Here is a 26,732-nt window from a genome sequence, read left to right on the forward strand (position 1 = left end):
AATCACATGTACGAAGGTTTCAGTACATCCAGAACAGAACTGAAACCATTTGTGCTTAAAATACATGAAATGTGTCTCAGCTGCAAAGCAGTTATTTAAAGGCTGCTAATGTACTGATTTAATGAAATGGGGAGTGAGAAAACCTGAGTGCCAGTCTTTTTGCCCATGACCCATTTCCCTAGCTATTCAGTGGGGCAAACAGACTCATTTCCCTCCCTTGACAGGTGGTGGGAATCACAGCTCATGGTTTCCCCATGTCCTGCCTTGAACACAGACTAGACCTTGCCTTGTCTCACTTTTCCTCCTAATGTTTTCCACTGAGCAGCAAAGCTGGAGGTAAAGTTTCCCCTCAGCTTTTGTCCTCATTGCATTCTTTAAATATTTAGTACAAGCATATCTTTATGTCCCCCTGACTGAGGCTGAGTATTTTATTCCAGGAGCTCCGGTTGCTGGTGATGGAGGTGAGCCAGGGAGAAGGCCAGGGAGTGGGAAAAGTCCTTGTGGAGCTTGGGAAGGTGCCAGGGAGCACGGACTGCCAAAAAGAAGAAAAATCAGCAAAGGCAGAGGGAGAGCATAAGGGAAACGGGGAACAGGTGAACAGGGGGACTTAGGTTGAGATGAGGTAGAGAAGATGCTTGGCTGGGGATGATTTTATATGATGCTTTCAGAAGGATGAGAAATCAACCTGGATGGAGACAGAGAAAAGCCAATGGGGGCAGATAGTTTGCTCAGTTCATTTGGAAATAAAGAGAAAAAGGGAAGTGAGGATCTATCTGGAGGGACAGAAGTGCGTAGTAACAATTAATAATAATTGCAGAGTGAGCCACTGAGGTGTGTTCACTTTAGCACCAGATGACAGCAATCAGTTGTGATCTGTACAGCAGGAGCTACCTAGTAAGAATCACAGTTTCTAGAAAGTATATTTAAAAGCACATCTTTTGGCCTCCCACTTCCTTCTTACCTCCCCAACTCAACTATCTTTTATTCATTTTGGTTTTTAACAGATCCCCTGGGAAGTTAGAAGCGTGTTTGCTGGGACAATTTCCCACAAATGTATATGCTTTATAATTCTCTTTATTAAAATCTTTCTTTTTAAGAAACACAAATTGAAACACTTTGCAATCAGTTACACAGATCAGTTAATATTGGTGACAGTTCCTACATAATTAAACAAGTACTAACAAATTCCAACTGTTTACAAGCCAAAACTTAAATTAACAAGATTATATAAGCTCAATAAATAGTACATCTGGTCCAGTTCAAGTATAATTCAACAAATCACAGCCTTAATCCTTAGATAATAGAAAAACCCTGAATATAACCAGCCCAACACTAATTTAGTGTTAAAGCCAACATGAAACTTTGTCTGATCTTATGGGGCAAATGTTTAATGATTTTATTTTTTAACTTCAAAGAAAGTAAGTTGCAGATTGACATTAAAGACTATTTGAGATCAATGCAGATTTCATAAAGATGAAAAACATAGTCCCTATTCAAAAAGTGCAATCTTTGGTTGAGATGTGTTTAAATTATTTGTATATATTAAGGAAGCTCCTTTTAAAATATCAATATTTGTCTGGCTAGACCTGAGCCTGCTTTGTGCTATATATATATTTATATGTATTAATAAACTGCGTGGATTATAGTGACGAAAAATTATGCCAACTAAAAAAAAGTCATTTTAAATATAATAAACCAAAAGAAACAACACATTTTGTACACAAGCTGAGAAAGGTAAGCTGCTGCCTACAGTGGCCTTCTTTCTCAGCAGAATAGGTAGAAGAGAGAAGTTGAGGAGCTGAGTGCCTGTCAGCATTGCTTGATGGCCTGTTGGAGAGGGAAGGAGATTATCTCTGAGTTCTCAAAGTGCATCAGGCTGAAAACTGATCATAGGGATTATTAGGAGCTGGTTGAGACTTGGCATTGCTTTTAACTGCTTTCAAATGGATTTTTAGAGGGAGAAAGGACCTTCTCAGAATGGAATTGCCTGTTCGGCTGTACCCAGGATTTTGCAGATTGCTGTTTTGTCAGGACAGAGCCCAAAGGGATGGGGTGTCCAAACAACCTCAACAAATGTGTGGGTCTGATCACGTCTGTGGGGCTGGGCACTGCACCTGCATCACTCACCTGAGTCATCTACCTCCAGAAGAGGAAACTGCATAGGGCAGAGATACCATCTGGAGCCTCCTCCTTCTTCAGTGGCAAGCAAGGGCCTATACCCACGACCCCAAAGGGGTATCTAGAGCCAGGACAGTTCCTGGTGAGATTCGGTCAAGACACCAGCTTTTACAGCCCTGGATGGAGATTGAAACTTAAGCAACTGGGAACTGAAGGATACCAAGGCCCACTCTCTCAAGAAGGGATTTTTTGGTGTGTCCAATGCAACTGGCCAGGGGAAAAAAAAAAAAAAAAGGTATGAAAGCTGTGAATAATGGGAGTGAACCTGGTTCAGAACCAGAGAAGGGGAAAAGTAGCTTGAATCATCTCCCGTAAATTTAAAAATAAGCCCCTGGGTAAACACTCATTTTAATTATTCTTCTGCTGCCAGTCAAAATCTCATGGTTACCTACTTCTCTCCCTGCCTGCCTGTATCCACCTGTTGTCTGTTTTTGGAAAGTCTGATTTAAAGCTCTTTGGCCTGGGAAAGTCTTTGTTGTGGATTTGTGCTGTGCCTATAATAAAGGCAGTGGACCCATAGCTCCTACTGCAATACAAATAAAGAATAATAACAGTGATACTTTTCTCATTTGAGGTTACCTGGGGATAAAGTTGCTGGAGGCATATGACTTTGATATACAGTCAGCTATGTCTCACATCCAATTAAGCTTAACCACATGGTCTAACAAGCTCCCATTAGGCCGGTGAGAGCCCCAGTTTGATAGCAGGTTAGCTTCAAAGATTTGATGATTGCATTTGTAGTGATTTCCTTCCCTTGTGCTCAAGATTGTGCTGAAGGGCATGAAGGGAACTTCATATTCAGATGCTACATGACCAGCTTGAGAGCTGTGCTTTAGAAGAAAATTGCACAATCTTTACTGACATTTTTGTAATCTTACAGCTCGCAGTGCAAGCTCTCGCCCGAACAGCCCTGTGCTCAAATTTCACTACAATATGAAAAACAAACAGTCAAGGAAAAACTCAACCCTTGAAGGAAAAATACCAGGTTTGATAGATTATTTTTTTTTTCATTGGGAAAACAAAACAAAACAAATAACCAAAACAGTTGTTCAAAACAAAGATGGACCCAAATCTTAACACACTTCAGGTCTGGACAAAGGAGGATTTAGGCTGTAATGTTTTTCATTTCCCCTTGTCTTTTGGATAGGTCGCATCTGAATCTGGGATGCAAAGAACCCCTCAACTTGCGAGAAGCAGGAATTCCAAATAAGAAACCTGAACCCACCTCTGGTAAAAATGAGGAGAAAACCCAGGCCATGAAATGGAGCAGGGCTTCAGAAAACAACACCAGGCACCTCTGAGATGCACTGCGTGGCTACAGGGTATTTCAGAGAACAAGCAGGGCTGCTGGCACAAGACATAATGCAACAAATACTTTGGTGGAAGCAGTTGGGGCCGTTTAGCCACTCCGCAATGTTTTGTGACATCCGTGTGATTCTTAGGGATGGCTAGAACCTCTGGGAAAACTATTTCCTCTGCACAACATCTAAACAGGACATCAGCACCAGCAATTTTTACAGAACGTACTGTGATACATATTAGAGTCAGGCAAAGAATGGAAACACGTCTACAAAATCCCATCTGTCTAGATTGCGTAGGGCATTTTATAAAAGCATAACTCTGGGATCAGTTCTGGCAGTGGTTTGCATACGTGTTCACTTTACTACACAAAGCCCTATTGAAATGAACCAGAACCTTGTACAGTGCATTTCAAAGGGACTTTGCAAAACACTAAGCGACAACTGTGCAGAAACAATAGCTCGTAATAATGCCAGAGCTGCTGGTGCATCCTGTGTTCTCAGTGCAGCACTCTGTGAGCTATCAGTTGTTGTATTCACCTTGAAAAATTCAGGGAAATAAAATACAAAAACAATATTAGAAGTCTGGCCTCTCTCCATGAAAAACCAGGAAAATTCAACGTCGCCAAGCTGAGGAAAAGCAAGCTTGAAAGAAAACAAAAAGACCCAAAAAGCAAGGATCTTGAATAAAATGTCTAAAAGACACATGGTCCAAACATGTGGCACTTTAAAAGCCTCTCGTGAGAGTTTCAAGTCTGTAAGACTCAAAGTTGGCACCCTTTAAAATTTTCAAAAAGAGTTTCAAACACAACGATACCTGGAGAACATCCTGATCACACCACAGAAAATGCTGCAAACCAGAGCAGCTGAGCTGTCAGCACAGGCACTCCAGCTGCTCTCACTGTGCTGGGCTCAGGCTATAAGGTCCCTGGGACAGACTGTGGCTCCCTCTGCATTCACACAACACAGTCAGGGTACAGTTGGTGCTTAACAACACAAACGTTTGATCATTTCACCAAGCTCTAAGACACATGGAGGTGGATCCTGATGGGGTTTACATTATGCCATCTACTGACTAGTTCTAGCACAATGGCTTTAGATGTCCTATGCAAATCCTACTTCTCACTGGGGCAATGAGTTAAACGGCTGAAGATATTTTAAGCAACATGAAAGCCTATTTATAGTCACATCTCCTTTCCTTCCAGCGTCCACTGGAGGATGCTGAGTGCTTCTAAGTACTCCGCCTGACCTGATGTGTCACATCAGAATTAAAACTTTAAGAATCCCTGAGAATTCTGATTTAATCTAGGAAACCACTCCCAGCACACAGAGTGTGAGAAAGAATTGCTCCACTTCTTACAGATATGCCAGCATTGCTTCACCGTGGGAAACAGTTTCAGGCATTTTGGTTATAATGGCACTCTGGGCATAGATGCCCTCTTTATTTCCCCTCCTCTGTACAGTGCAAATTGACAGTTATATCACAGAAATTAAAAAAATAAAGTATCAGCATTCACTCATTATAGTACTTCCAGTTCATCCGCATCATAGTTTTTTCTTCGCAAAGTGAGGAACAATGCCAGTTTCATCCTGAGGCAGGTGGCTGCCTTCTTCCTTCATTTTCAGGCTCTCCTCTGCAAGCTGGGATAGATACTTCTGCAATCACATCCAAAACAAAGCATCGTTACCAAAACTGAAAACATTCAACATGGGTTGCTTTATACCTTTTTAAAGCTGTCACACTCTATCAGCATCTCAAAAGGGAAGAAAACACATAGAACCCCCACTTCACTTAAAATCCAAGCCAGGCAATCTGGTCTGTCAGGAAAACTATCTGGATACACAGAGAGCCTTGGAAGTTCAGTGATTTACTCTGTGCCACAAGGGGAACTGGTGACAGAATCAGGAGGACCACAATTCCCCATCACTCTGTGCCTCACTCTTCTCCTTGCAAATCCTTTACTCACATTTGCTGTAGGGCAGGAACTAACTCCACTAAGTGAACTGGATTATGCTAGTGTAAGACTGAAGTATCAGAAAATAGATGAGTTTCTGAGTCACAATTTAAAGCATGTATATTACATTTCCAGCATGTCCAGTTCAGAGAGATATCTTTTGCACAAGAACATTTGTTTTAAGGAAATAATCAGACTCGGTAATAATTAACACAATTTAGCAGTCTGCCTAGAGTATTTACATTTATTCTGTTTCTCCAAGATAAAGCCTTTCAGTACTTTAAGTACTAAGTATGATTTAAAAATACAGACACGGTCACTTGTCGCAGTGCTCTTAGTTGGCAGAGCTGCACACAAAATGGATGATGAACTGGTGTGGGTCTGAAAACAGGGCTCAAAGTATTTATTCACGGTCAACAGACTTAAAAATGGATGGAAAGGAGCTTCTTCAGCAGCAGCTACTGCAGAGACACACATGGGAAATTCCTACATAATAATGTAGAGAAGTTCTTACTAATGACTTATACATATACCACATGCAAGAATAACTGACCTGCACGTTATTAGGATCATAAACCTGTCTCTTCTTGCTGTTACTCATTCTGATCTGTTTTGAAAAGACCATCTTACATTTCTGCAAAATTTTATCTACTTGCTGGATTCCCCCAGAGTACAGTTTACTCTTTGGCATCCATGGGGAAGAAATGGATATAAAACAACTAAGGGCCATGTTAGGACTGTCATGTTGTCTCACATAAATATCAGTTTTGGATGCAAGAGGTACATCTGAAAGGAACTCAGTAACAGTAACAGATGGGCGTATCTGTGACAAAATGATGACTGTACCCTTTTTACTCTTAATACAGAGATTTGGCTGTGGAAACTACACAACTCGCAGTCTTGATCCCCGGGGTACAAAACTCCATGTGGCAGAAAGCCAGAGTAAATATTACAGTAGTATACAGAGATATAGGGTCCATAAAGGCTGGGAGAAGTGTTCTGTACACCGTGAACCATAATAAAGCACCAACGTTTGCCATTGGATCTGATAACCCACTTTTTTTTTAACTTTTTTTTTTAATTATTACCCACCAATATAAGTCTAAGGTTTATCTACCTCCTTTAGCTGACTTTGTCAGCTATCATGATTACCACCAATCACCAGTTTTGAAGATCACAAACTACTCAGATTCATTTATAGCAAAATGACAGTCAAGGAAAAAAAATTCTTTCCATTTAAATACAAGTTTTGATGAATACTGCATAGAACCAGAGGAAAACAGGATAAAATGCTGCTCTGAGTTGCCAAGGTAGCTTTCACCAGATGAATCTGACAGCTTTTGTAGTAGTGGTGGGAGGGATGGCCAAATTATGGAATTATTTTTTTATATGGAATACGCAGTGGATCTGTAAATATAAATACCACTTGGGAAAATAATTAAGCTGAAGAGAATGGAAAAAATCAGAAAAAGTCTGCAAGGCTGACAAAGAAAAAAGTTATTTTTTTTTTCAGTGATTGCTGATCATCAAGGGGCACCATACTCAGCTGAAACTGACTGTTTTACTTCAAGACAAAATCATTATCATCTAAGCAAGGCTTTTTGAAGAAAACTGGTAAACAAACTGGTTTTGCATTCAAATCTAACACTTAACATATATTTTGGATGTGACTCCAAGAAGATTACATGAAAGATGACAAGTAGCAAATCAAGTATAAGACATGAGAGCATTTGGGACAACGTCGTTGTCACTGGACAAAGTCATTTACCATGTGGGCAAAACAACAGAAAGACAGTCTGCAGCAGCAGTCCCATAGCTTCACAGACAGCACATGTTAAGAGTCCATATTTCATAGGTTGGTGGATACACTCGTTAAATTCCACGAACACAGAAGACTGACATTTCTTGCAGAGGACATAAATAAGCATCGTTGCAACTAAAATGGTTCTAGCAATGCAGAACAATTATTTAAAATAATTATTTAAAATAGGTGATTTTCCACTTGAGTGGGCAAAAGCTGGATGAGACATTTACTTCCTCCATTTAGTAAGGTAAGAGGTATGGCTCAACAGAACAATCTGTTTCATTACCATATTTGACAGATGTAATTTTAAAAGCTTTTGTGGTCTTTGTTGTTTTATCTCAAGTCAGTGTTAGGCAGTGCTCATGGGAAATGTCTTATCTGGGTGAAGAAGAGGGTTCTTTCACTGACTCAGTTTTAGCTGGACCTTTTTTTCTACGAGTACAACAAAATAACTTAGATAATGAAAAAAAACCCCTCTTTTTCCCATGGGACCAGTTGCCAGGGGCAGGGGCTGGAGCTGCAATCTCTGCTTTAGGATGAGTTTCTTTGGGCCGGACTCACATGGGAAACACAGCCTGTACTTAGTGGTGCCACTGGTGAATCCCTCTGGGTTGTTTTTTTTGTATGAAGCAAAAAAAGGCATGAAACTGGGGACCTATTTTTCAAGCTGACACTTGGAAGATCCATTATCAGCAAGCACTGCAGCTCTGCAGGCAGTCTTTGAAAGCCAGAGGCCCTTGTATGATTACAGCTACGTAACATCAGGGAAATCAAGAAGAAAATTCTCACAGAGAAATCATTTGCTCCTGAGTGTCACTGGAAAAGCTAATGCCTACTAGCCAGCTAGGGACAGGTGGTTATTACTTGAAGAGAAGCAGAGCTCCAGCATTCACTACAGGCAGAGGGAAGGAACAGGGAAAGAAGGAGCAGTGTTGCTCTTTCATGCCTTTTGCTAAGAGTGCCAATAATTGCTAATAAAAGTGTCTTCTGCAGTGTGCACACCCTGCACACAAGCAGGGACTCAAGGAGATGAGAGGCAAAGCCACCTCCTCCAAGGAGTCCTCAGCACAGGGTAGTTAATGCTCACACTGTCACAACTGTTGCTATCAACTTTGCATCTGAAAAGCCATAGAGGTGGGGTCTTTGGACTGAACTGCAAACACCTGTGGTCTCCATGGGCTGTTATCAAGTGTTGATACACTTATGGTATATGCTTGTGGAAACCATACAAGTAATTACATGCTTCTGCATATTCTTACAGAAATTATTCAGTCATGGTGTTCTGCGTGGCTGAGCCACTGTGCTGTTCTGTAGCACAGGGAGGTGATTTCAGAGGGTCACAGAAATGCCCCGGAGAGCCCGTGCGTCACCAAGCTCTGCGTGCTGAGACGCGCTGCAGAAATTCACACTAATGCAAAAATAAGTCTGGCAACATTCATAGACTCCTGAAACGAATAAGGAAGGCTGCTGCTGGGCTCATTCCCAGTGATACAAATGTCTGGGACCTGCTGTGCTAGTGACAAGGAATACAGCTGTATAGAGAAAATAAAATTATCACCTAGCCCCACTTTATTTATGAGCCAGAAGTTGATTTCAAGGACCTGGGAGTGAGAAATTAGTGTGCTAGCATTTAGAACTGCTGAAAGGTTTTGTTTATCTAAATTGCATTTTTTTTAAATTCTGACCACAGTATAAAACCTAATTTTTTTGTAGCATCAGCTTTCTCGTGCACAGTCCACCCCATAAGCTAGTTGTTAGCTTCAAGTGTGTTTTTACCTGAAGATTTTTGTAATGAACAGTGCTTCTGCAGTGACTTGTCTTTGCTGTTTCTTCATTTGTGTAGAAGAGTCCACAGAGCTTGCAGTAAAACCCAGTTCTAGGCACCACAAATTCGACACCTATTGAGAAATTCAGAATTACATTAAAATGTCAGTTGAAACCCTTCCCCTCCACAATAAACTTGTTTTCAAAGAAAAAAGGTGCTGTTTAGTTAGATGACATAGATATGAGAAGCCTGAATTCACTTCTCTAATTTCCCTAATTTTGCAATATTGAGCTGCAGTTTAAAATCCTGTGCATTGCAAATACACTTTCCACTTCTCTCTCAGACATTATACATATTTTAAAATGTACCTTCTCGCACATAATACTGAGTGGGAATTTCACTGTGTAACCTCAAGGGCTAGAATAGCAATAGTATTTACTAGCAGTAAATTCATGCTTAAGTTACACAGTTTGCTCTTTAGAATGTGCTTCTTCCAGGTGTTTTACTCATGATGAGTGTTTACACCCTAAAACCAATACTTTTACTAAAAGTATAATCAATACTTTTATGACAAAAGCTTTTAAATTACTAAGTATTTTTCATATATATTTCATAGATCATCCAAGGATCTTATTTCATCTCATCAACATTAACAGCAATATTTTGCCACTCATCCAGAGTGAAATTAGCAATGACCTGTAATTAAAAGCCAGTTTTTTTCAACAGTTACCCCTCTGTCCTATACCCTGTTCCTCCACTCTTCTCACAACTGTTCTGGAAAATAGCAAGTAGCCTTCAAGTGACATCTTGTTGTAAGCTCTAGGTATTGCAGTGGGTGGCATGGCAGGCCAAGGGCGGCCAGGGCATCCCAACCTACCCAGGGGAATGCTGAGCTCAGTGAAGACATCCTCTTGTTCCCAGCCTGGTGGAGAGTGCCTTCTCTTGGACTCCACCTCTGGGTATTCCAGAGATCTCATTTCCAGGTACCTAGAATTTGCTTAACAAATGAAAAAATGTATTGAAGGAAAACAGTTTATTAGTTTAAAAAGACATTTGTAAACTTCTTGGAAACACAGTCTGGGTGGATCTATAAATGAAGTAAAATCCAGAAAAAATGCTTTTCCATTCAAATCAGAGGCCTATTCAATTCAACTCCAACAGCTATACTACACTGTGCCATCACCCCTATTTCTCCCAGTAGACCATTTTTCTATTTCTGATCTAACTTACACTACATTTTTTCTTTTCATTTTATAACCTCTAAATAGATCTGTAACATTATATGTGCCTCTGGCACAAGTATGGTCCAACTGCAGCTCCATAACCGCATATGATATGTGGTGGCATGACCAGTGATGGAGCTGGGGCAACACATGGCTTCTGAGAAAAGGGGGGGGCAAGCAGGACCTGCAGAGAGCAAATCCCCAAACTGCATAAGGAGCTGCATGTGCAGAGCAAACCTTCCTCGGGTAGGGTACCTGTAGCACCATTGTCATCTTCTCCCTGGAGCTACTCTTCTCCCATCCTCAGCTCTCCAAGGGATGGCTTCTGTTTTAAGACTCTTGGCCACTTGAAGGTTTTGTTTCCTGACCAGTAGGGATGGGATGATTGGTCCCTGCTGACCAACAATAATGGACACAGGCAGCTGATTCAAGGTGTGAAAAACAGTGGATTGATTTGCTGAGGCAGATAAAGCCAGTCAAAAGAACAGATGCTCTCCCTTCCCAACATGTGAATTGTTTTTATTTCTAAAAAAGATTTTTTAATCACAGAGGGACAGAATTACAGATAAACTGGTCTGATTTCTATTATTCAGTTCTTACATCAAAGAACTAGTTCCCTTACCTGACAAAATTTCTATTGCATTGCAAATTTCACCTAGATAGGGGATGTATTTTCTCATAAAGCAAATATATTTTTGCCCAAACCAAACCTTTCCTGTCTTTCAAGTTTGTGGTTCAAAGATCTGCAATTTCTGGCTATGAGAATGAATTTTTCTTAATTGTTTTAAATGCATCTATTACATAATTTAAAATAAAATAATGTAAAATCCTGACTGCTTGGCTTTCAAATTAACTAAAGACTATCCCAGGCTTCCAAATCTGCAGCAGAGATCCTGGAAAACCAGCAAGTTTCAGCTAGCTCTTCTCAAGACACCCAGGGCCTATGTGGCAACTTACATTGATTTCTGGGCTTCTGAGCTGGCAGCTGCATTTGCAGAGAGCTTAGAGCCATGCAGTGCAGATTTCAGATACCAAGCCAATGGCAGAATTCTGGGAAGCACAAGCTCCCCATGGAGCTTCCAGGCTCCCTGCTGGCAAGCTGGAAGCTGAGATGCTGAAAACACCAAAGTAACTGTGCTCTTGGGATACCCAACTCTTTAATCAGTTGCCTGTCTGTGAAGCTGGAAGCCCAGGGGAGTCAACCTTGCCATTCCCAGTCCCAAGGAGCCTGCATGACAGTGTAATCTCCAAATAGGCAAAGCCTGGAAAGGTGTCTTCAAACCAAAGAGATAAGTATTGGAAACTGAGTGAGTTTCAAATCTCTCCTAGAAGAAGTTCAAAATCAGACATTCACATTGAATGTTCAAGGATTTCCTGGTGGAAACTGCACCCTCAAAAATGTTCCAAGAACACCTGTTCACAAACCCTTCTCCATCACACAGACTGATAGCAAGAAAAAAGAGCATTACTGGCCAACATGTTCCATGTTGTTTTCCACGTCTCCTCATTATACACAGCCTATTCACTCAAGTTTCATTTGAAAGTGTGACAAGGAACTGAACTCCCTTTCAAACACTGAAGATTTTTTTTGTTTGTTTCCTGACAGATAATAGGTAGCTGTGATTACATTTATTGGCATTATCTCACAGCATGTCCTATCAGTTATATTAAAGGCAGCATGTGGTAGATAACAGAAGATGATACAACAAGTCCTGACAAAAGGCACATATTTGCCTGAACAGAGACTCAGAAGTAACAATCTACAGATAATTGCCTACATCTTTGTTGGAGACATGGACAGTGGGATTGAGTGTATCCTCAGCAAAATTGCTGATGATACCAAGCTGTGTGGTGTGGTTGACAACCAAGAGGGAAGGGATGCCATCCAGAGGAACCTTGACAGGCTGGAGAGGTGGGCTAGTGCCAGCCTCATGAAGTTCAACAAAGCCAAGTGCAGGGTCCTGCACCTGAGTCAGCACAATCCCAGGCACAAATAGAGGCTGGAGGAAGAACGGCTGGAGAGCAGCCAGGAGGAGAATGACTTGGGGGTGGTAGTAGATGAGAAGCTCAACATGAGCCACCAGTGTGTGCTGGAGCCCAGAGAGCCAATTGTGTCCTGGGCTGCATCAAAAGAAGTGTGGCCAGCAGGGCCAGGGAGGGGATTCTGCCCCTCTGCTCTGCTCTGGTGAGACCCCACCTGGGATACTGTGTGCAGCTCTGGTGCTGTCAACACAGGAAAGACATGGACCTGTTCAAAAGGGTCCAGAGAAGGGCCATCAAGATGATTAAAGGCCTGGAGCACCTCTGCTATGAAGACGGGCTGAGAGAGTTGGGGCTGCTCAGCCTAGAGAAGCAAAGGCTCCAGGGAGACCTTATAGCAGCTTTCCAGTACTTGAAAGGGGCTACAGGAAAGCTGGGGAGGGGCTTTTCATCAGAGAAGGTAGTGATAGGACAAGGGACAATGGTTTTAAACTGAGAGAGGGGAGATTTAGGTTAGATATTAGAAAGAAATCTTCACTATAGGGGTGGTGAGGAACTGGAATGGGTTGCCCAGGGAGGTTGTTCATGCCCTATCCCTGGAGGTTTTTAAGGCCAGGCTGGATGAGGTTTTGTGCAACCTGGTCTAGTGGTAAGATTCCCTGCTCATGGCAGGGAGGTTGGAACTTGATGATCTTTAAGGTCCCTTCCAACGTTAATGATTCTATGATTCTATGATTTCCATCTTACTAATACTTCAGTACAGTGTGTAAGAATACCCACCTTGTCCAGGAGCCAGCCAGACATTACAGATAATTTTCTGCTGACCTTCAGAGACTGTCACTCATTTCATTGACAATTCAAAATAAATTTAGCAGGGCACTGAAAGATTTCAGCTAAACTCATGTGAACCTTGCCATGACAATTATAGCAGCTTATGCCTTTCAGAAAGCTTGCAAGCTGCTTATCATATTTCCTTTACACTATTCAGCTAAGAGCCTCTAATGGTTTAGCTTGGCGAAAGGCACTGGGGTTCTTTTACTGAGCTGCTCCAAGGACAAGTCTTGATACTATTAGCAACATTTATTCTTGTTAGCAATAAATTTCAGTCTACTGTCAGAGAAAACATGCAAGGCTCTCTGTGGGCTGAAAAGAAAAAAAACAACAAAACAGTAGTTACCCTTGGCCTCTGGACACTCTTGGCTTCCATGTCTTGTTTCTTCACTAGTGTTTTTAATAAGCATTTCCGTAACTTCTTTGCTCTCAACTCCTTGTGATCCCATCTGTTTGTAATCATCTATAAATGTATCAGGGAGCTGAAGAGTCTCTTCTTTCAGATGAACAGAAGGTAGATGGTGATCTTCAGGCTCCAAGTGACTGTCAGAGCTCTTACCCATTTTTTGTTCCTTCTGCTGGGGATCAGACTCCTTTGCAGATTGGTCTTCTTGCAATTCATCTGGCTTCTGCTCAGGGTCCAGATTTAGGCTTGATGCTTCAGTTACAGCATCATCATTATCAACATCCTCCTCATCATCCTGACAGCCACTAGAAGCTACACTGCTCTTTGCTGATCTCAAGTTTGTTTCTAAAGCTGTATGAGCAAATTTGTCTTCACTCCTCATTGAGTGTTTCTGATCGTTTTCCAGTTCTAAGATGGTTGACACACAGGGACACATTTCTGAACCTGTTTTATTTTTTTGATCAACTGGTACTATTTCTTCAAGTTCAGTTATATCTGGCTCCATGATTAAATCGTCTTCTCCTACTTCATCTACTGTCACTAATTCCTCCATGTTAGCAGGATACCAGGTCTCACCTTCTATCTCACTTCCACTCTCCCAGTCTCGGTCCTGTCACAGAGATGTAAAATGTTTGAGAGATCAGTGATTATGGATCAGCACTATTAAAACATGGGCTTTGAACATCAGTAAACAGGAAAAACTTTGATCTGGCCATGTCTAAACCCCCTTGTATCTTAGTTTCAAAGACCAACATGCCTTGGTGTTGCAATTTTAAATCTTATCCACAAGGACAAGCAATCTCTTTAATTATCACATCAACTTCACTTTGTGGAGATCCTGTATCTGCCTTGGGGATTACGGTTTCTCCAGTTGCCTGCTCCTTACTTTTCTAGAAGCAGTGGAACAAAATGCAACCTGTTATACTTAATTATGCAACTGACTCTACTATATGATCCCCAAGGAAATGAACCTCTCCCCTTCCTCTACCTCCATCCCAGGGTGGTGAGAAATAGGCAGTGCAATAATATACTGAACTCCAGTTTAGCCACTGCGGCTTTCACTGAGCATGTGTGGCTACCTTCTGTAGTGATTTCCTTCTACTAGTGAGAGTTTTCTGCCAGAGACTCTTGGTAGACATTGGCCTAGACCTTAGGAAAAATTGGTTTAAAAGTTATACAAGGTACATAATCTGCAATACCTCATACTTGCAGTTATAGACTTACAGGACTCAGACACAAATACTGGACTTCAGAAGTATTAGAATTATGAGGTATATGCCACTTTTAAAACTCACTTGCAGCTTAGATTTCAACTCCCAGACACATCACATACACATAATCTATTAATAATCTGTATTCTCCTCCTATTTGGCCATTCCCACACTTCCCCTCCTAGAATCTTAAACCAGCACGAAAACTCTGGAAGTTGACACTGCTCTTGCCAGGAGATCAGTTTTCTACAGCAACAGATATCAATAGCTTCCATATCTGACCATCAACCCATGACCCTACAGATATGAAGCTGGAGGAATTCCAAGGACATTGCTGTCCTCAACAGCGATGCTGCAGTAAGGGTGCTGTAAAGACATTTAATTAAAACCAGAAACAGTCAGAAGCGGCTACTCTCCATAGTCCACCTAAGGACAATTTTCTGAGAAGTCTTCATCATTAGTCTTCTCCTTCTCCACTGACTGACCACATCTCCTATTTTTGGGCATGGTTCACAGAGTTACACAGTTCAGTTGGGCGTACGTTACTTACAGTGGCCAGTGCCAAGGACTATGCATGTGAAGAAATGTACATGGGCAAAGAGAAACTAATAAAAGAGTTCTGGAGACTTCAGGAAAAGCTAGCTCTTAAAGCAGAGGTCAAGATAAGGCAAGTTAATCTAGACAGCCCCCTTTTATAACTCCTTTACCAGCTCTTCCAGGGAGGTGAAATATTTCAGTTGAAAGAATGTGCTGCCAAACCTGGGTTTTCACTCATTGTGTCATGGAAGCTGCACCAACAATGTCACCAACCTTCTCTTTTCTTGTGTTTTCCAGAATCTCTCCAGATTCTTTTCCTTGCTTATTAGCTGAAGGTGAGCTCATCTCTGGGACTTGCTCCTCTTTTCCAAACTAAAATAAATACAACATATACACGTATGGCAACACATAGTGGTACTCTATTATGTTTCTATTCTGGGTTTAGGGAAGCAAAGTCACCACAAGGTCACATTCTTTATTTCTAAAGTTTGTGCAAGTCAGCTGGGCTGTGGGAAAAGACTCAAGCATTGGATTCTATTAGCAAGGCTGCAAGAATGAGAATTAAGAAACAAATATAAACAAAATAAGAGAGATGTAATTTACTTCATAGAACTGACTAGAAGACAGGTAGAGGAGAATATTAATAAACTAGTATTTCCACTCCTCTGTTCTCTACCCACATCTGTTATGTTGGCTCAGACATGGTAAGGAGAGCAGCAGTGTTAAAACTCTGCAAAAGACCTTGACTGTTTAGTTTATTGATGTAGGATCAGTCAAGAATGCAACTTCTTACACAGTCAGGAAGAACAAAACCACAGTACTACCTGGTACTTCGTAAAAGAGGGGCAAAACAAAAGTGTGAGGTCATGACATTCAAACCTATTTCTTCCTTTTAAAATAAGTAGTTAGCAGTTTTCCCTGGAGAAATCTGCCTTTAACAAAACCACTTTAAAATAACTTGAAAAGCATGCAGAATGTGCAACACTGGTGATTTAGGATGCTGTCTGACATTTCTCTCTGACTTCTCCTTCCAAGGAACCATCCATTACAGTGAAATACCAGCCAAAAGAGAAAGATGACAAACGGTGGTACAGACATATCTATGGCATGAGGCAGTGCTGCTGCCTGTTACAGAAACTAGCTGAGTTACAAGATCTAGCGATTTCTACCAACACTGCCTCCCCCGTGAGAAGAACAAATACAAAGTCAACTAAAAACAACCAAGATGGCCCTGACATCACAAAGTCACAAGCTAGAGATGGGCCCCTGGTCAGCAAAGCAGCTCTGCAGGCTCCTGTGCCAGCATCCCCAGGGGTGGATGGCGGCAGTGTATCACCAGGGGGAACTGAGGGAGGCAAGGTGGCCAAGAGCCAGCAACAAGATCCCCATTGGGTGGGTACATAAGAATGGGCTGTACTGGGACTGAGCAAATGAGGCATCATCATCTGTTCCCTCTCCACTGTTTCCCAGTGGAGAATCAAACCCACAAACACTCTTCTTTACCAACTAGGAGTATTTCTCCAGAGATCCCGTAATTTTACATTAGATGATTCAGTGGTTCTGCCACAGGAAGAGATTGATTCCTGACAGCACATGGAAGGGGATGGTGTGAATTATCCCTGCCACAGGTGAGGGCAGGGACTTACGCTTAATAGAGACCAATTGCTCTGCTGAGTGGACCAAAAAGAAAATGTTCCTCATTATAAGTTCACTCCCCATTTTAGCAGTATAACAACCAGTTCCCTGTATCTTCCTACAAATATTGTGCATCTGTGCAGGAGGTGACGGTTGCAGAGAGAGTAGCTATGGGGTATTGTGCACAGGTAATATGAGCAGTAGGGCAATTAAGCCTACACACACAACCTGCACGCAAGCAGCAGATTGTCACTTGGTTTTGTTGTGAGATGTCTGTCCCCTTCCCCTCACTGGTTTACCCGGAGGTTCTGTGCTTGACCCAGAAAGACAACGTCCATGTACCCAACCCTGCAACAGTGTAATAGATCTGCACAGTCTGGGCAAAGACATGGACAAGATGACCTCCCAAGCTCTCTCCAAGGACTATATTTCCTGATTTTATTGTGGCAAAAAATTGTATTTCAGCAGCACCACACCCATAACAACTGATCTGAAACATTTCAGAAAATATATTACTTCAGCATTTACCTTCTTATATATAGTTTGAGATCTTTATTTACCTCATTCTCGGGAAGTTTGGTTTCCTTCACATCACTGCCTTCAGCAGCGGCATCTTCCTCATGGTCTTTTTCAGCTTTCTTCACCTTATTCTTGTCACTTTGTTTTTGCTTGGAGCTCTCAGACCCTTTGCTGTGCTTCTGTTCAGCTGCCTCCTCCCTGGCAGCATCCTCACTGTAAGAATGCCTGCGTTCCCTTAACTTTGCCTCTTCCTTTCTCTTAGATCTCCCAGGTAAATCCTGCAGCTGCCTCTGAAACTTGTCAGATTTTGACTTAGAGGTTTTCCGGTAATAGTCATCTTCCCTGCTTTTGTAGCCGGATAAAGGGTGAAGAGAGCCAGGGGAACCACTCCTTAAATATTTTTCTCTGTGCCCTCTGCCTCCTTCAATCCGTTCATCCAAATCAAACTTGTCCAGCTGTCGGGAATAATGTTTCCTCTCATGTACCCACATGTCAGTCCTGTCCCTCTTCTCATCCCCATTCTCTCGCCATTCCCTGCTGTCTCTTTCCTCTTCCCGTCGAGAATATGGGGACTGATCCCATGACTCTCTCCCATTTCCCCAGTCAGTCCTGCCCGTCCCCATCGGGCTGTGGGGTGAACTGCAGGAAGTAAAGCTGGGAGTGTGAGATCGGGGTGACAGGGAGCGGCTTATGGGGCTGCGAGAGCGGGGCCTCTCTGTGCCGTACCTGCTGCAAAAGGAAAAGGCAGCTGTAACTGGCTGACCCACTGTGGTTCACAGAGTTCTTGTACACTGGAAGCACACGGGGCCTGCCCTGTTGCCTGTGAGCCTGAGGCCTTTCACAGACATGCACTGCACAGCTGCAAACACAGTGAACAGGAGAGAAGGCAGTATCACATCCACAGAGTTTAATGAAATCCCCACAGATCTGTCAAGGGTATATTCATTCATTCATTCCTAAAAGTCTCTCTCAGAGATTTAGCATTAAAAGCTATTAATATATTAATACGTTTACAATGACCCTAATGTCTGTACCCTTAATACTTACCTAGGGCATCTCTGAGACAAAAGTGACAAAGGTCATCTGTTTAAGAGAGATGTTTTAGGACTCTGGTTCCTCTTCATTTTTGCTGGAAGGTCCAGAAGTCAGGCAGATCAGAAACATACCAAAATACATTTGAATCTGAACCATCTCCTTCCGGCTAGGTCTTACAGCATCCCCAGCCATTACACTTTTCACTCAAGGGGAAGCAGAGTGGAACAGCTTCATTTGTGTGTTCTTCACATGCCAGGCATATTTTCTGAGTCATCACCATCAGTAGGAAAGAGTTCATTTCTTTTCATAACACGCACAATTTCCATCTGATCTCATTACATAGACCCTGTACCAACTATTGTACCCACTTATATTTTTAGAGGCATTTGAAGTGAAATCCATTTTAAGGAAGCAAATTAGGTAAGAGAGGGAAGCACACAGATAATACATTTTCTGCCTGTAGGTTTACAGACTTATCCAGGTCCCAGTTCCAAACTATGGAGAAACTTTACCTGTCCACTTCACGCAGCAGGTCCCTCTCCCTCTGCGAGTGGATATCCTGGATGATAGCAGCCACGTTTTTACCTGGTTTCTAAATGAGACAAAGACACTGCTCAGCCTGCTGCACTACTCTCCAAGCTAATATAGGTGATTTGTCTCTCAAGAAACAGCATCCATGCATCATTTAATTATACCTTTACTGAAAAATATTTGGTTTTGGTGTTGTGGTTAGTCTTTTCTGCAGCTGGTATCTCAATAACACCTTCAAAAGAAAAATGATACAAATGGAAAATTTGCTCCATTACGTTGTAGCACTGTCTCCTCATACCCGGCTGCTCCAAGATGCGTTGAAAACTAGCTTGTCCTTCCCTGGTACACATTCATCACAAGAGTATTTTCTAGGAATTGGAGGTAAGAGGAAACAAACCAGATATTTTCTATAATATCTGAATCCAACAAGTATGGCAGCCTTTCTCTGACCCTTGAGATTCAAGATCACTTCTAAAAGATGCACTGCTCCAGGCTGGAGTGCATGCAATTCATCAAACACTTGGAGCATGCACAGCTGAGCAACATAATCATGCAGGAACTCAGAGCAGTTTGTAGTGGTAAATAGTTCATGCATATTCCCCCTATGATGTTGCACTTTTGTTTGTGTGTTTGTTTTTAACAAAGAGAAAGGGCTGTTTCTCGCTCAGAGAAGAAAAATTTCCTGACCTGAAAAACTGCCATTGGAAAGGCTGAAAAATATTCCTGAAGTCTAGGCAAACTCCCACACTCTCCTGGGTAATTCCTCTTCTGCCTCTATGTTAAGATGCACAGTCTGCCATCTTACATCTGGACCCCTTCACCCTGCCTAAGAAAGTCTGCCCTGGTTTACAGGCTTTTGGCAACTCCTTTAAGTCTCCTTATACTATTATATGTGTACAGTAAAGAGAATTTTCCAAAGGTGAAAACAAATCATCTGAGTTACTTTTTTTTTTTTTCCTCAAGGCTCATAAAATCCTCCTTAACCTCTTAACTTGGAACATTACAGAATTATGTTATAAAATAACTTTGTACCATGTTAGATAATATAATATGAAGATTTTCAACTCTGCATTGCCAGTTCCAGTCCAAGTCTCCATGAAAAAACATACCCTCTAAGGATTGCATATAGCAGTACATAAGCTTCCATAAATATGCTTACAAGAGCACTGATTTTTGGACATCACTCAGGTGTTTACATCAGAAGCATCACACACTCTACAGAAAGTCCAAAGACTATCGTGCTGTTTTGACTTCATGTAAATTATACATAACAAAAAAAATCTTGTTTTTTAATTTAGGTCTTTCACAAGAAAGTAAGTAAAAGAAGTCAGTGTGATGTTTAGCCCTGCCACAACTGCTTGGTATAGAGATGGCACTACAGCTCAAGCAAGCAAGAAGTGAAAAGCATTGCTTCAGGCTTAGTGCCTGACTAAAAGGAAAGGGCCATCTTACACCTGCTGACATGTTGTATCTTACACATGACTATGTTTTAGACCTTTGTTAGACCAAGCAGTGTGGGGAGGCCACTCAGAAGAAAGCTCAGAAGGTACTTCTGAAATAATGGTATGAGAGGACCAGAGAAAACAGGATCTTTTCCAAGAGTTGAAATTTAGAAAAGAACAAGCAGTGAGGTATAAAATATCATTAACATACATTCATTAATTTATCTTTCTTAATTTCTTTTTCCATAGTATTAAAGCATTAATTAGAAATCAGCAATCAGCAAAGATTTTTTGATGTATTCTCTAGCACATGCCATGGAAACTCAGAAAATCTGATCAGGAATGACTCACCTTCAGCTGTAATTCCTTGTATCTTTTAGACATCCTAATAAGTAACTTGTCATCATTTATCATAGCAGGTTTTTCTTTGTAGTACTGCACCATGGCTTGTGCTGCTTCACTGTAAGCCATTTCCAGAAAGGCCTAGCACAAATGGGGAGAGCTTTAAAATCTACTGCATAATTTAAAATACAAAGGATAAGAGAGAAAAGGCAACAAAATAACTTTCTTTTGGATTCTTCTCATGCAAAATGTTTCAACAGAACAGCACGGGGTAGCTTTCCTGCCCTGGAGTTGAAATAGTAACACTCAGTCCATTGCACAGCCTCTTTTTAACTGCAAAGAAAGGTTTCAACCCAACTCTTAAAGCTTATATGCAACTTTACAAGCCAATTTAGCTGAAAACTAAATTATTGCAATCTAATCTTTCTTAATTTGTGGAAGCATTACCTTTCCCTCCCTTCCGCACTGGCGTTTGTGCATCATGGTCAGCTGCTGACAAGATGCAGAACTGCAATGATGCAGTGTGCACTGCTCCTGAGATTGACAGCTGAGTTTTGCAGAACCAGGTAAGAGCAGAAAATCAGAGCACAGGCAGCCAGAATAGAGTTAAAAAATCTGAACTGCATTAATTAGCACTTTTAGTTACATTAAAATTTTATTTGTTGTGATTGCAGTTTAACTGGTCAAGGAATCTACTCAAAGCTTTGCATTTTGAAACATTACAATCTCAATCATTGCCCACTGGTGTAGATTTTACATCCATCTGTACTGTCTGCTACAGGTACATGAGAAGATATTTTATAATCTTCCCTGCCTGTCACCACTGGTAGACTTAAGCTACTTAAATTACCTTGAAGACAGAGCTCTACTACAATCTGGTACAGAATAAAAGAGAGTGAGGTGTCAGTGCCCTCTGTAAGAGCACAGCCTTCCTGCAGCTTTTGTGTGCCAGATCACCCAGCACAGCCACAGCCTGGGGGCTCTGCTGCCAGCCTGTGCCTCTTTATGCCAGCAACTCGAACAGCAAACACCAACTTATTTTTTTCACTTTAAGACCAGATTTAATACAGTTAACTTTCTATTTTTATATATATATATATATATACATATATATATATATATTCTCCCCAAAGACTCTGTCTTCCTGTCAATGTGTCTTTATGTCAATATATGTTAACACCAGTGACCCCAAATGCACAGTACCTGATTAGTGGATTTCATGAGGATATAGTTGGTGACCTTCCCAAATGGGAGGCCCAGGTTAATGACATCATTCTCCGTGCAGCTTCCCTCAGGGAGGTTGCAGATGTGTACAACTCGACCCAGTGTAGATTTCCTCTGGGGAAACTGGGGAAAAAAACAACTCCAAACAATGTTTTTATCTTAGATACTCCATCCACTAGATAAGACCTTACATTTCTGCAAAAAATTAAACCTACTGTTTAGCATACCTGTTCCTAGCTATAAATATCCTTCTTTAAAACCTTGTATTTTAACATCCTGATTTAGAAATACAAATGGGAAGGGTAATGTTTAGCTGCAGTGCAACTTGCAATGGAATCTCCATCCCTGGATACTACCAAGACCAGAGAGGATTTCTAGAAGAGATGCTCTCATTCAAACAGGATTAATGATGTTCCTGCAAAAGCTAATTTGCCACTTCAAATCTAATGGACTCCAGGGCTTCACAGCCCTGGTAGGTCAGAGCAGATGGCTGGGTTGCCACAGGTACAGGCCAGCGGTAAAAGTGACCAGTGCCAGACTGGGCCAGTGGCAAAAGTGACCCTGGTTATCTTGTGAGAGGACACACAGTGTACCTCAGCTTGGAAAACCTACTACTTTCATTGCAACACCACACAGAAGGACTTTTCCCCTGGGGTTATAGTGACCAGTGGACATGCAGGGAGGCAGAGCTCCTGAATTGGGCTGGCACAGTAACATGGCACCAGTGTAATTGCTTCCCAAGGGTGGAAGTCTATTTTGGAGTGTTGGGGCAGTTCCCAATGCTGGTGCAGTTCCCGAAGAGCTGTCCATCTCCCTGACATGGAAAGCAAGCTCTACACTTCTTGTGCAAAGAAGAAAATCAAGATATACTCAGGGAGGAACATAACTTACCCCAGCTAACAACACACAAAACATTGCTCACACAAGATTAAGTTTTCCCAGACTACTTTCCTGCTTATGACCTCTGCTGTAAGGATGTTACCGAGTAAGTAACTCAACCTTCAGCTAAAATTGTGCCATTCAAGGAAAGATGCAAATCACGTAATCTTGTGGGATCAAGTTCACCAGAGCCATCACAAATGTTTGGCTTGTCAGCAAGTTCACAAGTTACAGAGCTAATGTTATCTTATTTACACCTTTGTCTACACCCTCCCTTTAGGCTTCATGACTTAACCATTTGTCTATTTTTGCTGCAGCAAGACCCCCACAGTGTTGCATCTTACAGAACCTGCCCAGCTGCAGAAGGCAAGTTAAAGAATGGCCAAAGTCCAGAAGTAAGATATTTTCTCTAGCAGAAAAATAACAAAGACCTGATCCTGAAAAAAAGAGAAGCAACATGACACCGCTTGGATAGAAAAGGAAGTGATGCCTGCATCTGGCAGGGCAGCATGCCCTGATCAACAGAAGAATACAACTACAATTAGCAGGGGAACAGGAAACTTCCCTGACAGCCAATGCACTGCTAGTGTAGAATCACCCCAGGTCACCTGGCACCTCTGTTTTGATAGATCTGTTCGGAGATGGTATTTTAAGGGTCTACGGGACTAGAAAGCCTTAGCTGTTCCCTTTGTAGGCTCCAGAGCCCGTGTTCAGACACGTGCTCAGCAGTACATTAAATCAAACAACTGTAAGATGTTGCCACCTCCCCACAATTGGCAATGGCTTAAATTAAAATGCTATGCCATAAATCTGCTGTAATTTGTGATTAAGAAGTACTCACATACTCACACCAGAAGTTGATGGGCTGTACTAAGCAATAATGTTGTCAGCTTATTGCAGTTAAATTGGATCCATTCACTAAGCAGAGCTGTAAATCACAGCCAGAAAAGGAATATACACCTTCTATATCCACTTTCAGAAAGTTAGAGGAGCTCTTTTGTGTCAAGTGTTGAATGTAATTTTCAATAAGACTCTAAGTTAACTTTCTTTGCAACCAATGCCTACAGGGGTTTACCCATGCAGTTTGACAACTACCACCAAAATAATTTGATGCACAGCAGTGAAATGCACCTTATACTATTTGCCATATTATTTCACCAATCCAATGTGACTATATTTTTATTGCAGCTTTTTTTTTTCCATTTTTTGTTTCTTGCTTTTCAAATTCTTTATCCTGTTCTTGAGCGTCACATGAATCTTTTCTAAAGATAAGAAGAAACTGACAGTCTCATCCCTACAGTGCTAATGGCTCTCCCATGCCTGAGTGAAGACTTGTAGCACTGTATTTGCCTTTTGAAGAGGGATAAAGTTATTTTCAGATGAATAGCACAGAGCAAGCTCTTCCAGAAATCTGAACACTTTGTTTCTGATTACATGCAGGGTCAAGTATAATCTCCCACTGCTCAAATAAATGGCAGCAGCTTAGCTGAAAGTGAATACTACCACACCAAAGTGTAATAAATTATAAGCCACCTGGGTTGTGGGGTGAATGACAGCTGGCAAACTCAGTCTTAACGCCTCTGACATCCCTGTCCACCCAATGAGTTTCTGAAGAAAAAGAGGATTTATAGTGTTCTGGAACACCAAAGCTACTGTGTCTTTTATCCCTCGTAGTACCGCAGGTCATTCAGAAAAAGGGCTTCTGCAGGCAGCTTAAATGATAAATAGTGACAGATTCTAAGGAGAAATGATACTGGCATTAGCAGTAATTTCATTTGTTCTGAGGTTGACAGACATGATGAAAAGGAACATTCCTCCACACCCGCTGCTACTCCACCTCTGACCTTGGAGGCAGCCGTCATGAGCAGCTCTGCTCTTTGCTCCCTGCACACAGGGAACAGGCAGAAGCTAAAACTCCTTCAAATAACCTCTGTCACAGCAAAACCACAAAGCAGAAAATTGGCTGAATTAAACAAATCTGGGTGGTGCTTCTATAAGCAATGCCTGATGCAAACTGCAGTGGCACAGGGACACAACTCAGCCTGGCTTTCCAGACCACATCAGGATATAGACACAAAAGTTAACAAGGTGAAAACTTGAAGCCCTGGATTACTGCTGCTATTCCATGAACGCCCTAACACAAGTTCTCAATGCCTCAAGCTTTAATTGTAGCTTTCTGATACATATTGAGCTTCATGTAAATCCTAACAATTTTGTGTTTCCATTATATATATACATATATATATATATATTAAAAATTTGTTTTAATTTGCCTTTTTTCCTTGGTTTTCTTTTTTAAAAATATATAATTTTATGTTTATAAATGCATATATAAAAATAATACACTAAAATAAACTAAGAAAAAGCTAGTCCAGTATAATTAATTGATCTGGGACCCCCAGGTGAGTAATGGTTAGAAAAGCTGCAGCCACTGTCTTTGCTACTCTTGCTTCCTGGGAGAAGGACCTCAGCATAGGAGGGCAGAGAGCAATTGCTACAAATAAATAACTGGAGAGATGGCAGGCTGCTTGCTGGGATCAATACGTCGTTTAAGTAAAAACTAATTTAAAAAATTCATTTCAAGCTGAAGCTGACCTTCCTGTGTTGAAAAGGCTCAGAAAATGGAGAAAAAGTCAATGGGATACATGCAAAGTGATTTACCCTCCTCCACAAATCTCTCTAAGACGCAAACAATTTTTAGCACTGGAAAAAACACCCAACAAATAAATTACAATCAGGTTTTGATTTCACCAAAATCAAAAGCGTAGACATGGGAAGTTGAAATAACAGACTGAATATTCAGATTATTGTCTAAAAGGAATCCCTTGTGATTTTAACTCCAGCAAGTGGAAGTGGCTTCTGTAAGAATCTCAACACAGACATCAGTTTGCTTAGTTACTCACTCTTACCCCTGATGAAGGAGAAGAAAATGTAGGACCTGGTTGGCCAAAGGATCTTGCTGATGACGTGATAAAAGATGAGCCGACATTTGGTGGATAATCTAAGTAACAGATTACACACATTTCATTAAAATCCTGACTCATTAATTGCATTGGTGTGCTCAGTAAGCAATGTCCCATTTACATAAAACTTAATTTCATAGTCTCTACAGCAAATTACACACTGTTTAGTTGTACTGTGAAAACAAATCTTTGCCTGAAAGAAACAAATTCATACTTTGAAAGGCACAGTATTGGCTTTTGTGCACAATCTCTAAAAAGTTTTCCTTGGAAACTTGTATCACATTTCATTTAAAATGTCCACTTTTCCCCAGAGACTGACTTCCCTTTCAATTAAAATAAATAAACAAACAAACAAACAAATAAATAAATAAATAAAGGTGTTTTAAACTTTTGCATATACAATGATTCACCTTCGATATTAGTTGTATTGAAAACTGCTGCATTATTTGGTGATAAATGCAATGTTCCATCTGCTGAGCTTAACACACACCGGATACCAGTGCTGGAAAAGAAAGAAAAGAACTTTAGGAGCATGCATAACATGCCATAAATATTAAAGCATAATTATTAGACAGTAAATTCCTGGTGTAAAGCCACTGAAGTAAGGGATGCTCTGTTAGAAATTCAGTTGGAAGAGTGTCACTAAAATAATACTTACTTATCTGAAAAAGCCATACATTTTTGGATGTGAAGACTTCCCTTAATGTGCTGATCCCAGTCCTACGTTGAAACAAAGAGATGATGAGCACAGTAGAAATCCTGAGACAAATTTACAAGAGATTGCTTCTCCATTCATTGTTCTTATTCTAAAAACAATACTGAGATGCTGAAGATGAAATTGTGTAATGCTGGAGACAAGCACACCTTCTTCCAATGCATTTACTGATTTGTTATTTGAACATTACATTAGCCATTACTTTACAAAAGGGGAGCTTCTCTGTCTTAGTTTTTACATCCAGTACATTTCTATTAAT

General features: G+C 41.1%; 1 protein-coding gene across 4 annotated transcripts in view; it reads right to left on the bottom strand.

Annotated features, from left to right (window-relative positions):
• Positions 1-1,056: 1,056 nt before the first annotated feature.
• The window catches only part of RBM20 (RNA binding motif protein 20), a 106,144-nt gene continuing 80,468 nt past the window's right edge, over positions 1,057-26,732 (bottom strand). For 2 of the 4 annotated variants that reach the window (XM_051617714.1, XM_051617717.1), the window contains exons 3-14: positions 26,417-26,478; positions 26,169-26,260; positions 25,705-25,796; positions 21,896-22,039; positions 20,702-20,833; positions 18,890-18,969; positions 17,384-18,071; positions 15,462-15,560; positions 13,381-14,050; positions 9,878-9,997; positions 9,012-9,133; positions 1,057-5,132 (exon numbers count right to left, since the gene is read on the bottom strand). In XM_051617714.1, coding sequence (XP_051473674.1) covers positions 5,022-5,132; positions 9,012-9,133; positions 9,878-9,997; positions 13,381-14,050; positions 15,462-15,560; positions 17,384-18,071; positions 18,890-18,969; positions 20,702-20,833; positions 21,896-22,039; positions 25,705-25,796; positions 26,169-26,260; positions 26,417-26,478 — 2,412 coding nt within the window. In that variant the 3' untranslated portion in view covers positions 1,057-5,021. The remainder of the gene's footprint in view (positions 5,133-9,011; positions 9,134-9,877; positions 9,998-13,380; positions 14,051-15,461; positions 15,561-17,383; positions 18,072-18,889; positions 18,970-20,701; positions 20,834-21,895; positions 22,040-25,704; positions 25,797-26,168; positions 26,261-26,416; positions 26,479-26,732) is intronic. The other 2 variants (XM_051617715.1, XM_051617716.1) reach the window with 2 other exon arrangements.

The sequence above is a fragment of the Apus apus genome, chromosome 4, assembly GCF_020740795.1.
Source record: "Apus apus isolate bApuApu2 chromosome 4, bApuApu2.pri.cur, whole genome shotgun sequence".
NCBI classification, from domain to species: domain Eukaryota; kingdom Metazoa; phylum Chordata; class Aves; order Apodiformes; family Apodidae; genus Apus; species Apus apus.